General features: G+C 37.1%; 1 protein-coding gene across 6 annotated transcripts in view; it reads right to left on the minus strand.

Annotated features, from left to right (window-relative positions):
* Positions 1 to 17,725, minus strand: part of ULK4 (unc-51 like kinase 4) — a 593,349-nt gene that overhangs the window by 451,529 nt on the left and 124,095 nt on the right. For all 6 annotated transcript variants that reach the window (XM_049099948.1, XM_049099952.1, XM_049099949.1 and 3 more), the window contains one exon: positions 6,800 to 6,961. In XM_049099948.1, coding sequence (XP_048955905.1) covers positions 6,800 to 6,961 — 162 coding nt within the window. The remainder of the gene's footprint in view (positions 1 to 6,799; positions 6,962 to 17,725) is intronic.

The following is a 17,725-nucleotide window of genomic DNA, read 5'->3' on the forward strand; positions in this document are numbered from 1 at the left end:
TAGTGGCTTGTATTTTCTGAACCAAAAAAAAAAAAAATCAAATCTCAAGTCAGATCTCCAGTGCACTGGTTTTGAAATATTTACTTAATAAAAAAGAGCTTGAAACTACATTTTAAAACTGGGGGGAAAAAAACCCACTTCTAGTCTAAAATTCACTTCAAAATTTGCTTCAAAAAGAACATTGTGTTACCTCCAGAAGTCCTGACAGTCTACATAACAAAAGCAATTTCTAAGAAACAGACTAAGTCAAAATGGAGGACGCATATCTATTAGAAACATGGACAGAATCACCATGGAATAATAACCTTAAAAACCATTTGTATTTTGTCCTTTGAATATTTTTTTTTCATCCTATCAAAATTACCTTGGGAGCTTTTTTAAATTATACACACTCTCATATGACTCCTGAGACATATTAAAATACATCAGAATAGGGGTTGGGGGGGGTGTGTAAAGTGGAAGTAGTAGTCAATGTTCCTTGAAAGGCTCCTCGCCAACCCCAGAGGGAACCACAATGTTGCAAAATTCTTCACTTTTTATCCCCTTCATCTCAGCCCATCAGCAATTATGTTTACTCCACTTATCTTCCTCATCGGCACCATCCTACTCAATTTAACTCTACAGGTTTCTCTGATCCCCCACGATGGTTCATAGAAATTCCTTGTAATCCTAATAATTCTAGTAATCTTTTATTCATCCAGTATATTCCTAAATCAGGTCCACTCCTCCCAAAAACCAATCCATAAGCCATAAAGCCATCACCACATGGGAAGGAAAAATTCACTGTCTTTCACTTCATGCCATGCCAGTATTTCCAAAAGCTACAAGGACTAGGGCAATGGTTCTCCCACTTCAGCAGGTATTAGAATCAGCTGGAGGCTTATTAACATGCAGATTACTGAGCCCCTCCCCTAGAGACTCCAATTCAGCAGGTCTAAGTCAAGGGCCAACAACCGGTATGTCTAACAAATTCCCAGGTGCTGCTGATGCTGCTGGGCTGAGGACCACGCTGATACAGGGGAATCTATGGGACCAAGATATGACCAGGAAATCAATGGCAGAGACAGCACAGACCATTACAAACAAAACAAGAAGCAGCTCAGTGCCCCACTCTGAACACCACTCTTTTCCAGGAGAACTCATGCAGAACTTCATCTGGTTAACAGAGACCTGCCAAACACCTACCATGTGTGCTTAGGATGTGAACAAGACAAAGGGCTCCTACCCTCCTAGAACTGACACGAATAGGGAAAACCATGCTTATATACATTATATTAATAGAGCTGTGGTCGTTGCTATGCGCAAAAATACAAAGAGATTTGAGGAGCCAGGGGATGTCACCAGAGGAGGTAACATTTAAACTGATACCTGAAAGATGAAGACTCAGCCATGTGAAAAGAGTATCCAGGCATAGGGAACAATAAGGGGGTAAATCCTGAGGCAGGGAAGTGCTTGCAAATTCTATAAAATGTCAGAACAAAGTGTGGTTGAAATACAAAGAGTGAGACAATGAGCTTTAGGAGACATTATAAAAAAGGTAGGCAGGTGCCAAACCACCTGAGATCTTGAAGGCTGTGATAAGAATTCCCATCTTTATCACCAAATGGGCACATTAACCTCTGGTACACATTCCTGAGAGAAGAATTTGGAAAAAGAAAAAAAAGGAAGTTCAGCTCTGTAAGGCATGCTAGGGAGGAAGCAATTGTCATTCCCTGCTAGGAATTTCCATCAAGTGTCTTCAGAATGCCTATTTTCAGTTTCTGCCACCTCAATCTTTAATAAATCCTCATGTAAACCTGTTTACAAGACAGAAACAATTTTCTTAAGATTACATTAGAATAACTTTATTTTAGGATCCCAACAATGATTTCATACTTTTACATAATAAAATATATGTAATATATTTATATTTTATATAATAAAAATGATCACCCTACCTTTTTATTATTTATTTTTATTTACTATTTTTTTCCTCATCTCCCCAATAATGAGGGATGTTAAATGTTATTAAACTACTCATGATCCCCCCCCCCCATTCATAATGTGGGACAGAAAGATCCCTCTCTCTCAATCTTTGCAGGAAAAATTCTAACTTGTAATCAAAGACCTGGCTTCAAACAGAGAAAGAGAGAGATGAAAAAATATAGTCTTGGGGGGATCCCTGACTATCTCCCTTGCGGGCTCAGTGGTTTGGCACCTGCCTTTGGCCCAAGGCATGATCCTGGAGTCCCGGGATCAAGTGCCACGTCGGGCTCCCTGCGTGGAGCCTGCTTCTCCCTCTGCCTGTGTCTCTGACTGTCTCTCATGAATAAATAAAATCTTTATATGTATATATATAGTGTCTTGGTTTTAAAGGAGTTTGTAACCAATAAGGATTTATAGTATAATACGCTAATACAACTGATTTACTAAGCAAAAGGTGCTAAATGCATTAAATAATATTGCACTGAAAGTAAAAAGTGCTCACCAATTCCTAGACAGTGGAGGTAGAAACATAGCAGAGAGAGGTAAGACAGACCTGAAAGACACTCAGGAATGAGCCTCCCAAGACAGGTTAAGTACCTGAGTGTGAACAGTGAGGTGGGAGAAGTTAAGGGAAGAGAATGTATAAAAAAGAATACCTAACCCTTCATTTTTCTTAATCCATCTCCTCTCACCTTCCCTTCTCCCAAAGTCAATATGTCTGCATTTGAGGAAAGGGGGCATTGGGGAGAGGAGGAACCAAGCACAGGGGTGAAGGAGGAAGAGTGGCAATGGCAAGGAAGACAGAGGATGACATAGCAGAGGTGGCCAGAGTTGACAGAGTCTGTTACAAAGAAGTAAGTTTGACTGACTAAACAAATCAGTAGAAGTATGGAGAGTAATGGGAACCAGGTCTGTCTCTACCTGAGAAGGGATTTACAAACATGGGAAGTGGGAAGGCTTGAAAGAATCTTAAGGTATTGAATTAAAATTGGAAGTACTGGGATCCCTGGGTGGTGCAGCGGTTTGGCACCTGCCTTTGGCCCAGGGCGCGATCCTGGAGACCCGGGATCGAATTCCACGTCGGGCTCCCAGTGCATGGAGCCTGCTTCTCCCTCTGCCTATGTCTCTGCCTCTCTCTATATATATATGACTATCATAAATAAATAAAAATTTAAAAAAAAATAAAAATAAAAAAAATAAAATTGGAAGTATTGATATGAATGCATGAATTTTGTTCCAAATATGTATAATATATATAAAAGCAATTATAAATGTATGTGTATGAATGGATATATTTTTTTCTAACTCTGAATATTAAGAAGGCCTAGAAACAATGATGCCCCATAGCAATAAGCACAAAGAATGTCCAGATCTTGGCTTCTAAATACCAAAGGTTCCCCAGAGAAATGATTGGTTCCAGAGCTGGCAGAGAAAAAGCACAAAATAACCCAGAACACCCATGTGCTGTCAGAAAATAATGAAATGCTCAAACATGATAGAGATAGGTCCACAGAACACAGAAGCTAGCTTGAAGGGACCACATTGGATAAATCTAGGATGACTTTGGCATCCCAACAAAGAAGGATATTGGCAGTAATATCAAATTATGACCCATTGCACAAAGTAATTATTCATCAAAGTAATGATATAAATACACATATACACATGGGAGAAGGGAAAGAGCTTCCTTACAATAGAATACCAAGCAATACCAAAGGCCTATTTTTCCACAACTCATGAGGTATATAATAAGAATGGTTGTGGGGGCGCCTGGGTGGCTCAGTCAGTTAAGCATCTGCTTTTGGCTCAAGTCATGACCTCGTGGTCCTGAGACTGAACTCTGCATCTGGCTCCTCATTCAGTGAAGGAGTCTGCTTCTCCATCTGCCTTACACTGCCCCCCACCTCCACTTGTGCTCACTCTCTCAAATAAACAAAATCTTTTAAAAAAGAAAAAAGAGAGGTGCTTGAATGGCTCAGTCAGTTTAGTGTCTGCCTTCCACACAGGTCATGATCTCAGGATCCTGGGATGGAGTCCCACATCTGGCTCCCTACTCAACAGAGTCTGCTTTTCCTTCTCCTCCCACCCCCCACCACTCATGCATGCTCTCACTCTGTTTCTCTCTCTCTCAAATAAATGAATTATTTTTTTTAATGTTTTTTACATTTTTAAAGGGGGCAGTAGAGAACGAAACAAAAAAGATGTGCAACAGAAACTACACATGGTCTACAAGGCCCCAGATGTTTATAACCTGGGCCTTTATAGCAAACATTTACCAACCTCTGATAGAGAAGGAATAATAAAAATAGATGATCCTCCTATGGCTACCATCACAGACTGGTTACAGGCAGGAGTCCTCAAAGGTGCTAAGAAAATCTCATGAGAAAGCACCAGACAGACTCCCTACAAAATAAAAGATCTACATTCTTTAAAATTGTAAAGGACATGAACTACACAGGAAGACTGAGGAACTATTTCATAATGGAAGGAAACTAAAGAAATAGAAAAACGATCTAGAACATATGATACTGAATGGGATTTTGGAGCAAAGAAAGGAGAGACTTTTTTGGGACAATGGGCAAAATTTCAGTAAAAAATGAATGATTCAGGTAAATGCTAAGAACAAAATATAAAAACCCCAAGATGAAAGGGTAAAGCTTAATGCTAGGTGAAGCAAGGGATAAAAGGTACACAACTTTGGTGGGAACTGGAAAAAAACTTTGCCAAGGAAAGAAATCATGTTTGAATATAAAGATAAAAATAACATAAACCCAATTAAAACAAGACAGATTTTTTTAAAGGCCCAGCATTAAAATGGATGTTCTTTAAATTTTTTAAATTCAATTTAATTAACATGCACTGTATTATTAGTTTCAGAGGTAGAATTTAGTAATTCATCAGTTGCAGAGAATACCCAGTGCTCATTACATTAAGTGCCTCCTAATGTCCATCACCCAGTTACCCCCACCCACCTCCCCTCTACCATCCCCTCCAACAACCCTCAGTTTGTTTCCTATAGTTAAGAGTCTCTGATGGTTTGTCTTCCTGTTTTTATCTTATTTTATTTTTCATTTCCTTCCTCTATTTTCACCTGTTTTGTTTCTTAAATTCCACATGAGTGAAATCAGATGGTATTTGTCTTTCTCTGACTTACTTCACTTAGCATAATACCCTCTAGTTCCAACCACATCATTGCAAATGGCAAGATTTTATTCTTTTTGATGGCTGAGTAATATTCCATTATATATAGACAAGATGTGGTATAAAATGGATATTCTAAGATAGAATTCCAAGATTCCTTGAGAACAGTCACTGGTATACTTTGTAACTCTTCCAGACAGTCTTTCTGGAATTACTAACACCATAATTAGGGGGTTTTTTGGCCACTTTGAAATCATGTGGCTCCAGAAGCATTTGTGTGTGTGTGTGCGTGTATGTGACAGAGACAGAGACAGATGTTACATATCCTTTGCTTCATGATATTCAGCAAGCAGAATGGTTAGCACTTGATCTTCAAAATTACATAGCTAAATTTAAGATAAGAAGGGTGCCTGGGTCACTCAGAGGTTAAGCATCTGCCTTTGGCTCAGGTTATGATCCCAGGGTCCTAGGATCGAGGCCTGCATCAGGCTCCCCGGCAGGAAGCCTGCTTTTCCCTCTGCCTGTGTCTCTGCCTCTCTCTCCCTGTGTCTCTCATGAATAAATAAATAAAATCTTAAAAAAAAAGTGGAAAATATCAATAAATATCCCCAGGATTTAGCAATATGAAAGTCAGTGAAGATCTGAGCAAGATCATCTCCAGTATCATTTTAGGACAGATACTACACTAGGTTAAAGAGAAAATAGACCAGAAAGGAGTAACAGCTGGTGACAATAACTCTTTAAAGAAGTATGGCTGTGAAGAGGGATGTACAGCCCAGACACCCTTTGATACGGTTGCATGTGTGCTTTTCTTTTTTTTAATGAGGTAAAGAATACTTGAATGCTAATTAGCAGGATCTAGTAGAGAAAGGGTTAAAGATTCAGGAAAAAGCAAAAGTAACCATTTGAGTTAGATTCCCAAGAAGGGAACAGAAAGAAGATGTGAAGAAACATGGAGAGGTTTGTCTCTGCCAGAAGGGACAGTTCATCAACTGTAACAGGAAAATGAAGGTTGGAGGTTTAAGGAAAGAGAATGAAGGACAAGGGAGAAGCACAAGAATGATCAAGCAAAAGAAAGACAGCAAGGCTGCCATATAATGTTGAGTACAGAGGAGACTAGTGATCAAAAAGACCATTTTAATAAATCATATGAGTAAGGGTTGTATTTGTTCAACAGAGTATTAAATGGATACAAACCATGTTAACACATCTTCATACATAATTATCTTTTACACCAAGTCACTATAACCATGTGAGCAAAGTAGTAGACAGCCAATCAAAATACAAAAGCTGCAAAACCACAGATGCCTGAACATAACGTGAATTCACTTTATAATTAATTCATGATAAGTGTATTTAGCATAAAATCTGAAAGAAGGAGCTAAAAGAAAAAGTCAGGCAACACTAAACATAAACCAAACCAAATGCTGTACCCTACCCACGAGCACAGCTTTCCACTATCAATTCCCAATCATTTCTGAAATGATATGTATGGTCCCATAAGATCCTACCACAATTTCCCACAATCCCAAGGTTTACCAGTCCCAGTTTTGAAAATTTTGCCTTAAAATTATTGTTCTCACCATTTCTGTGTCCTACTTATCCAATGAAATTTACTCTATTTCCAGGACAGTTCTTCAAACTTGGTGTTTAAATATACTCAGATATGTTCCCAAAAGATGCTCCATCTTACCGAGATTGCTGTTATCCTGAGAGAATCAATAGTGGAATGTCTGAATAGGTACCATAAAACGGGTCCAATTTCTCCTGTAATAAAGCCCTGAGCCTGAGCAGAAAAGGTAGTGCAGACGTTTTCAATAATCTTTGCTGCCATGTGATTCACAACACGCTCTTCCTAGAGAAAGGGAGAAGAGTAAAAGGTAGTTATTTAATAGGAGAAATACATACATATAACCAGTGAAAATAAAGGCCTGATACCAAGAGTATACCATCTGCCCCTGTGTGCATTAGGTAATTAGGAGGTGTGATCATTCTTTCAGGCCATTATGAAATTATGACAATTTAATCACTAAATCAGTTTAATCTTTTAATCGCTAAAACTTAGCATAACATAATCTTAATATATTTTAATAAAAATAAAATGACAGACTCTAGAAAATAGTATGGAGGTTCCTCAGAAAGTTAAAAACAGAACTACACTACAGAGTGTCTGGGTGGCTCAGCTGGTTATGTGCCTGCCTTCAGCTCAGGGCATGATCTCAGGGTCCTGGGATCAAGTCCCACCTCAGGTTCCCTGCTAATTGAGGAATATGCTTCTCTCTCTCTCCCTCTGCCCTTCCCCTCTCTCATGCTTGCTCTCTCTCAAATTAATAAAATCTTAAAAAAAAAAAAAAAAAAAAACCTATTCTATGATCTAGCAATTACACTACTAAGTATTTACCTAAAGGATACAAAATACTGATTTGAAGGGACAGCATTATCTATAACAGCCAAATTATGGAAAGAGCTCAAATGTTCATCGACTGATGAATGCATAAAGATGTAGTATACACACATACACAAGGAATATTAATCAGCCATCAAAAAGAATGAAATCTTGCCATTTGCAATGACAGGTATTATGCTTAAGATAATAAAAGAAATAAATAAAATAGTAAAATAAGTCAGAGAAAGACAATTATATGATTTCACTCATGGAATTTAAGGACTGAAACAGAAGAACATGGGGAGGAAAAAGAAGGCAAACCATAAAAAAAAAACTCTTAGAACAAATTGAGGTTAACTGGAGGAGAGCTGGGGGGATGGGTTATATGGATGATCGATATTAAGGAAAGCACTTGTGATAAGCACTAGATGTTACATGTAATGACTCACTAAATTCCATACTTGAAACACACTGTATATTAACCAACTGGAATTTGTATAAAAACTGGAAAAAGAAAAATAAACTTAAAAAATTAAAGGGATGAAATAATCTGAAAAATATGTAGTAAGAACATAAAAATGGAAGAGGATTTTAAAATCAAAAGGAGCAAGAAGAACAATCCTTAGGAATCACTCAGGGCTGGGAATAATTAGCATGCCAATCAGCCAAACACCACCTAAATTACAAGGCAATGTCCCAAGAAAGGTATTACCTGAGCAGCATCACCAAATTAACACTAAAGGTTGTTCTGGATTGTCCTAACCATGCTTAAAAGATAGCCTCAAAAAAGATCAAACTGTTTCCACATAACTTAAGTGAGTTCAAGAAAAAATACAAAAGTACTTAAAGGAATGTGAATTTTTGAGAAATTTATAAATTAAAAAAAAATTTTTAAGTAGGCTCCAATGTGGGCTTGAATTCATGACCCTGAGATCAAGAGTCACATGCTCCTCCAACTGAGCCAGCCAGGCACCCTCAAAATAAAAAAATTAAAAAAAAAAACAAACAAAAAAAAAACTCTAGCACAAAACAATATAAAAAGCACAATGTCTGGCATCCATTTAATGTTGCCACACATACAAAGCAGCAGAAAAATAATGACTCCTAAAAGGAAAATTCCGTCAGTAGAAATGACACATAGAAGGTGGACTTAGAAAAAAATATATTAAAATGGCTACTATAAATATTGTCTATACACTAAGAAGGAAGAAGGAAGCATAAGTACAATAAAAAGTGATATAGAAGATATAAAAATGGCTCAAATCAAAAGGCTAGAGATTACAGAGTGTTATATGAAAAATACATTGAGTTGACAGATTAGATTCTGGAGACTTCATAATTACTGAACTTTAAGACATAGCAATTAGCAATAAAATAAACACGGGAAGACTGGTGGGGGGACAGAATAGGGCATCAAAGCATCAGTGAACTATAGGGAAACTTCAAACAACTTAGTGTATACACAATGAAATCCCAAAGGTGGTGGGGCGGGGGGCAGTGGAAGGTTGAAATATTGACTGAAAATTTTTAAATTCATAAAAACTAGTAATTCTCAAGAAATTCAATGAACCTCAAATGGAAAGGAACCAAGCAAAAAAAGAAAGAAATCAATCAATCAATCACACTAAGGCACATCATAAACTGTTAAAAGCCAGTACTAATGAGAAACATTTAAAAGCAGCTAGAGTAAGAAGACATTATGTAGAGGGGAACAAAGATAAGGATGACAAGAAACTTCTCATCAGAAATGATGCAAGCCAGAAGACAACGGAGCAATACCTTTAAAGTATTAAAAGGAAAAAAAAAAAAAAAAGACTGGGAACTCTCAATCTACAAATGTATATCCAACAATAATACTTTTCAAAAACAAAGATTAAGGTGGGGAAAATAGGGAGACGTTTGTGATGGGTACAAACTTTCAGTTATAAAATAAATAAAATTGGAGGATCTAATGTAAAATATTGTAACTAGACTTGATAACACTGTACTGTACAATTGAAATTTGCTTAAAGAGTAGAATATGAATGTTCTCATCCAAAAAAGAGGAGAGAGGTAAATACGTGAGGTGATTGATGTTTTAGTTAACTTAGCAAGGAAATCCTTTCACACTGTATGTATGTGTGTACACAAACACATTAAAATATCACTTTGTATATTTAATTATCTTACAATTTTGTGAATCATACATCAATAAAAATGAAAAACAAAACAGAACAACAGGGGAGCCTGGGTGGCTCAGTTAAGTGTCTGCCTTTGGCTCAGGTCATGATCTCAGAATGCTAGGATCAAGACCAGAGTCAGACTCCCTGCTCAGTGGGGAGTCTGCTTCTCCCTCTCCCTTTGCCGCTCACCCCACCCCACCGCACCCCTGCTCATGCATGTACTCTCTCTCTCTCAAATAAAAAATAAAATCTTAAAAAAAAAAAAACACGTAGAAGTACATTGTGCAATAATAATAGAATGTCTAGAAAAGCAGTACTAGATGTATTGGGTGTATATGTTTGTATATCATTATACACGAAGTTCTGATATAAGGTTCTTATAAAAGTTCTCCTATATTATGTATAAATCTATATGCCATTACCTGAAGGTCAACTGTGATAAGTTAGAGGTATATATTGTAAAAAAAAAAAAAAAAAAAAAGCATAATAACTCAATAAAAGATATACAATGGAATCATTTAAAAGTCAATTAATTTGGGATCCCTGGGTGGTGCAGCGGTTTGGCGCCTGCCTTTGGCCCAGGGCGCGATCCTGGAGACCCGGGATCGAATCCCACATCGGGCTCCCGGTGCATGGAGCCTGCTTCTCCCTCTGCCTGTGTCTCTGCCTCTCTCTCTCTCTCTGTAACTATCATAAATAAATAAAAATTAAAAAAAAATTTAAAAAAAAAAAAAAGTCAATTAATTTGAAAAAAAGAAAAAGGAAACAAAGCAATGGGTGAACACAAATTGCAAGATGGTAGTTTAAACCTATTCAACAATCACACTAAATATAAAAGCCTAAACATACTAATGAAAAGGTAGAGATTCTCAGATTTTTAGAAAACAGGACTCGCATACAGACTATCTACAGGAAATCCCTGTATAAATAAATTCACAGGTTAAAAGAATGGAAAATATGTATCACACTAATGTAATCAAAAGAAAGCCAGAGTGGCTATATGTCTTCAGGAAAGTAGATTCCAGAGCAAAAAGTATCTCCAAAGGTAAAGGTCACTTCACAGTCATTCAAACAGAAGATATAACAATCCTATTTATGCCTCTTAACAACAGAACTTCAAAATATCTAAAGCAAAAATTAATAAAACTGAGAGAATAAACAGACAAATTCACAATTTTAGCTAGGAAATTCAATATTTTTTCTCAGGAAGTGACAGGACAAGTAGCCAGAAAGTTAGTAAGAATATAAGAAAAGGTAAAACCATCAACCAACTTTGATACTGATAGAACATTCTTGTCAACAAAAGCAAAATAAATGTCTTTTTCAAGATCACACAAACCATTACTATGTTAGACTATATTCTGAATCCTAAAACAGCCCAGGAAACTCCATATTCACAAATTAATTTGAGATGAGTCACAGACTTAAACGCAAAAGCTAAAATAAAAAAGCTTCTAGACAAGATCATAAAGAACATCTTGGCTATTTTGAGGTAGGCAAAGCTTTCTTAGGAAAAAGAGCACTAAGCATAAAGGAAAAAATCGGTAAAGTAACCCCCATAAAAATTGTAAATTTCTGCTCATAATGACACAATTATGCCTCATAGTGTCTACATTGGGAAAAAATATTTGAAATACATACACACTAAATACCTGAGCAGTTTATATAAGTTATATGTCAGTTGAAATATTGAAAACTACATTAAAAATTATGTGAATATATCCCATGTCTGTTTAACAAGAAAATATAGAAATATAAATATATAAGTAAAGGAAGGTCATAAAGATACAACACTTGTTAATAGTCAGTATAGTAGGTGTTGAGTTATGAGGAGTGAGGTCCACTAATTCTACTTCAGACATTTTTACATTATTTGCATTGTTAAAATACACATTACTTTTTCAATCAAAAAGTTATGTATTTTTCATGAAAATGTAAAAAAAATAAGAAGCTGAGTTAGACCTAGGTTCAAGCCATTGTTTTACATTCTACTAGCTATATATCCTTGGCATTTTTCACCTCCGTGCTTCAGTTTTATCACCTATAAAAACAATAAAACACAAGGCAGTTTGGAAATTAAATAACATACGTGGACACTTAACCTAGGTCATAAAAAGTAGTATTTTTAAGTAGTAAATTTTTTATGTTAGCTTTTCTTCCTATTATTAATATCATAAAGTATGAATTGTAAGGCTGCTAGAAAAAAACAGTTTTAAAGATACCTGAACTTCTTCAATGCTTCCTCCCCATTCCTGATGTTTCCTACTATGTGGCAAGATTAATATAATCTTTTCATCCTCTCTCTGTTCCTTTATCCATTCTACCCAAGAGAAAATAAAATGCTCCATCTAGTTGGCAAATTTGAAAAGAATAAACTGAGCATGCCTAACTGCTCAGCTCACCTCCTGCCCCTTTCTCTTTGAGCCCAGGCACAACCAACCATATTTCCCCATCTTAAGTCTTACCTAGATGGGTACTCCACTTGAGAGCACAGTCATACCTGGGTGGTACAAAGATTCATTAATGTGGGAGTGCAAAATAAGGAAGTCTACTTGCCCACAAATATTAAGCTATGCCCTCCATCCTCCCTAGCTCTCAGTACATACACATATGACATTTTTGTCCCATATGCCTTGTTCTGTGTCTTCTCATTAGGTTCTGAACCTTTGGCCTGCATATAGGGCAGGGGGGAGTGCAATTTGAGAGGGGGAAGGACCTTTTCAAATACCTTAACATATGCTTTACATCACAACTGTCTGTCAATTCCTAGAGAACTCATTCCCAGTACTGGAAAACCACGACTACTTTAGCACACAGGTTGGAAGGGAGCCATGTGTCATCCCCGTGCTCTATAAACTCAGTGAGGCTGTCAGGCCAATTCAACTTGCTACTACCTGAAATGAGCTATCCTAGTCCCTCTGAAATCCCCTGTGGGACACGATACAAGCAATAAGATTGGTGCTATTTTCCACTTAATTAACTCTTTGGAAGGGATAACTGGACTGAACTAATACTGTCACTTAAATCAAAGACCTATTTCATCATATTATGAGGATAAAAGCTATGATGATTAGTAAATTATCCTGTGAAAATAAGCCTATGATGATTAGGCTATCAATGAAGAGTTATACGATTTTTTTTAACAGTGTTAAGTAATTCTAATGTGTTGTGGATAGATTTAACAAAAAAGTTTTGCTGCCAATGTTAGCCTATGTGCCAACTTTTCAAAAAGAAAAGTACCAAAATTAACATCTAAAATATTGACATTATTTTCACATGTGTTGATTTAGTAAAACTATAATCTTTCTTCTAAAGATCTCAAGGTACCTGGAGTTTGTCTGGTTTACTGTTTCAGTAACTCATTCAACCAAGAAAATGGATTTCTCTTTCTTTAAATATAGTAGGCTAGATATCTAGACAACTCTCTCCCTCTAAAAGCAACTAAAAATGCTAGATACAAAATAAGAAAATAAACAAACCTTAAAAGTATCAATGAACTAGCACCAAATTCTTAGGCCAGTGACTGTCAGGCAAGAATCCTCAGAGGTACCCAGAGCTCTTAAGCTGATGTTCACCCTGAGAGCATTTGTCCAACAAAATGAACAAAAGGAATGTGAGGGAAGATGAGAGCCCACACATATTGGAAGTTAGATGAAGACCCAGCTCCAATTAAAGCCAGAGCTTCCGGTGCCTACAACCAAGTATAATAGAGATGAACAAAAAGTAATTCTCCCATCTCCCTGACTCCTCATTGATCTGAGTTGGGAGATGAAGGTGTGTGTTAGGAAGAGGAGATTACAGGAGGGGAAGCAAAAGGTATAAGTAGTCCCTCACTTGATTTACAGAGTATCTCCTTCAGAAGAGCCACAGTTGTTCTAACAAGCTAATTTCTTAACAGCACAAGTGCAATCAGAAGACACTAAAACGCTATCTTTAATTATTAAAAATACTTTCAACCTACAACTGTATTCATGGAAAAAATAGATTTCAACAATAAGAGCAGCAACAGAATAACCACCAAAAGATTAAAAGGAATTATTTCATAAAGCAATCAAACCAGAAAGACATGAAGAAAAAAAAAAAAAAACAAAGAACAAAAGCACAAAATAAGATAGCAGCTATGAATACAGCTACACCAACTACAAAAAACATAAATGGGCTAAATACTACAGAAAAACTGTAAAGCAGAATTTTTTAATACAATATTAAGAGAAACATCAAAAATAAAGTTATTTGGGGTGCCTGAGTGGCTCATTCATTTAAGCATCTGCCTTTGGAGAAAAAAAAAAAAAAAAAGCATCTGCCTTTGGCTCTGGTCATGAACCAGGGTCCTGGGACTGAGCCCCACACTGGGCTCCCTGCTCAGCAAGGAGGCTGCTTTTCCCTCTCCCTCTGCTGCCGCTGCCCCTGCTGCTGTCCCAGCTGTGCTCTGTCTCTGTGTGTGTCTCTCTCTCAAATACATAAAATCGTTTAAAAAAAATTTTTAAATAAAGTTATTTACCTAGAAAAGCTAAAAATAACAGAATGGAAAAAGATACACCAGTCATATCTAGCCCAACAAAGGATGGTATAACTAAATTATAAGACAGAATAGGCTTTGAAAAAAAAAAAAAAGGCATTACTGGTGATTTTTAAGTTTTATTTATTTAATCTCTACACCCCACATGGGACTCAAACTCACTACCCCAAGATCAAGAGTCATGTGCTCTACCAACTGAATCAGCCAGGCACCTACTGGTAAATTTTTAAAGTAACAACATAATGATCAAAATTTCAATAAGCAAGGAAAATACGATCTAATTTTTTTATATATCTAATAACTAACATTCAAAATACATAAAAGCAAAATATAAAATTGCAATCATATCAAAGAAAGCAAGCATTTCAAACATCTATCTCAGTAGCTGATAAAATAAACAGACAAAAAGCAATCAGTATAGATATAGAAGATTTATATCCCTATCTATCAGATTAACAAGCTTGACCCAATGTAAAGGAAAAAACACATTATTCCAACAATGGTAGAGTTTGCCTTTTTTTTTTTCCCCTGGGTATACAAATATTGAGTCATGAAAAAAGTCTCACAAATTCTAAAGAACTGAAATCATACACCATTTCCTCTAAGCATAATACCATAAGCTAAGAAAAAAAAAAAGATAAATAGAAAAACTATAAGCACAGGCATTAAACGAGTAAGATACAGAAGAGCTATAGGATTTAAAAGTACAAAACATGTAATGGGATAAAAATAAGTCAAATATGAATATTTGCACAGAAATCAAACCAACATAAATCCTTGAAAGGTATTATAAATGGTATTTCACCAGTTCTTCCATACTGAATTCAGCAAAGCCAAACTCTGAAGCCTCCCCTGTGAAGTTACCTGCCACAGGAGGAGAGGAGATGCAACTTCACCCTTGCATGGAAAATGCCATGCTTTGTGCTTCTTATCCTACACCACATCTCTGAAAGCCGTCTGTCCCACTTGATACTAACTCAGGATCACTTCCTCATGCCATTCTCAAAGGTTCACTTTAAGACATATTAGGTAACTCCATCCTTACTTACTATGCCCTTTTGCATCTTACTGAATAGCATTCAAAACATTATAGAGAGTGGCTCTCTACTCCTCCCTGTTGGACAGATGGTCACATCTTCTGGTACAGTGCTAGCCACACTCCCAAGACACTTCACCTTCTGGTGAAGGCCAGAGTAAATGGATTTGGCAGTATTGGATGCCTGGTCACCAGGGCTGCTTTTAACTGGCAAAACAGATATTGTTCCAATTAGTGAACCCTCCCATTGACCTCAACTACATGGTCTACATGTTCCAGTAAAATTCCACCCACAGCAAATTCAATGGGATAGTCAAGGCTGAAACAGGAAACTTATCGTCAATGGAAAGCCCATCTCCATCTTCTAGGAGGAAGACCCAGCCAATATCAAATGGAGTGATGCTGGTGCTGGTTATGTTGTGGAGTCCACAGGAGTCTTCACCATCACGGAGAAGGCTGAGGCTCACTTGAAAGGTGGTGCCAAAAGGGTCATCATCCCTCCCCCTTCTACTGATGCCCCCAAGCTTGTGATGGGCATGAACCATGAGAAGTATGGCAATTCCCTGAAGATTGCCAGCAATGCTTCCTGCACCACCAAATGCTTAGCCCCTCTAGCCAATGTCATCCATGACAACTTTGACATCATGGAGAGATTCATGACTCCATGCCATCACTACTACCCAGAAGACCTTGGGAAGCTGTGGCATGATGGCCAAGGGGCTGCCCAGAGCATCATTCCTGCTTCTACTGGCACTGAAATAGCTATAGGCAAGGTCATCCTTGAGCTAAATGAGAAGCTCACGGACATGGCCTTCCATGTCCCCACCTCCAACCTGGTCCTCTATTAGTAGTGAGTACCCAGAAAGAACCTGACGTTGAAGCACACACATTTCTTAATAAGGAGATTAAAATTAAACTGTTAAAATTACAAAATCAGAAAATATAACCGTACATTTTAAATTTTTTTATCAAAAGCCAAGAATTTTAACTCCTTTTTCTCCTTGTTTTAGGTACCCTATTGTCTGAAAGATTTCAAAGATAATATATATGGCTAACATCTCTAGTACTTCTAATTCAATCCCAGTCTTTTCTAATTAAACACATAAACAATTTTACTACTAGTTTTCTTTGTTTAAAAAAGAGAGAGCGCGCTCTAATTAAAAAAAAAAAGAAAATGTAATTTTCTCCTAGGGGCACCTAGGTGGCTCAGTTGGTTAAGCATCTGCCTTCAAATCAAGTCATGATCCCAAGGTCCGGAGATCGAGCCCCACATCGGGCTCCTTGCTCAGTGGGGAGCCTGCTTCTCCCCCTCCCTCTGCCTGCCACTCCCTCTGCTTGTGCTTTGTCAAATAAATAAGTAAAATCTTTAAAAGAAAAAAAAAAGAAAAAGAAATTTCTTCTTAAACTAATTTTGTTACTTCAAAATTACTGAATAAGCTATTATTTAGAAATAATATAATAGGACAGCCAACATGCAGAAGAATGAAACTAGACCATTTGGGGGATGCCTGGCTTCTTCTCCCTCTTCCTCTGACCCTCCCCTCACTTGTGCTCTCTCTCTGCACTCTTTCTAATAAAGACTCAGAGGAGCCCAATTGAGAAGCTCATGGAAGACCATCAAGAACAACTACCCGCCTATATAAGAAATATCACCAGGTGGGGATGCCCAGACCTTAGCCAACACCAAACCACGAAAGAATAACACATTTGGATTGAAATTCACATCCTCTGGTCCCAGTTCAAGGCCTCTGAAAAGCCAGCCCCAATTCTGACAGATGTCAGTATCCCCTTAAATACCTCTTCTTCCATACTATCACACTCCATTTTCAACAGTCACACCAGATCTTCCTACTGTTTGGGGGATCCACCATATGTCTCCTACTCTCTAAATACTTGCCCTCTCTCCACCTAAGCTTTGATATCTGTAACAAGGACAAAAACCTCTGATTTGCATCTCTATCAACATTGTTAAAGTTACAGAAACTGTGTTCAGAAAATAGGCTGACTGTTCAGAAAACATTGTCATCATACCTTATGTAACTTTAAAAAAAGAAAACCTACTAAAAGCTATCTTGAACTCCTGACAATCTCCATGTAAGTCCGTAACTTCTCCCAAAGTGCATCCCACAACATGGCATAAGATAAGGTTGGTATGTGGGCAAATTACTTTGAAAATGTTGCATACACAATCTGCCCCACCCCCAAGTAGAGTCACAGTTACAAGCTCTGAAAAGCGCGCGCACACACACACACACACACACACACACACACATAAACACCTGTTCAACCTTGTTTAATCCAGTGTCTCAATATATTTGACTAGAAAATATTTTATTTTTATAACATAAGTATCTCATGGCAAAGCCAATTTTCTACACATAATGAACAAAAGAGTTTATAATTTAAAACTAAAGTTGGCTTCTAAGAAGTCTACATATCAAATTAAAATGAAGTAAAATCTGTACTGCTTTCTTCCCAATGCAGAAATTAAGAGAAAGAAAGAAAAGAGGTAAAAA

This window comes from Canis lupus, chromosome 23 (assembly GCF_003254725.2).
Source record: "Canis lupus dingo isolate Sandy chromosome 23, ASM325472v2, whole genome shotgun sequence".
In the NCBI taxonomy this organism is placed as follows: domain Eukaryota; kingdom Metazoa; phylum Chordata; class Mammalia; order Carnivora; family Canidae; genus Canis; species Canis lupus.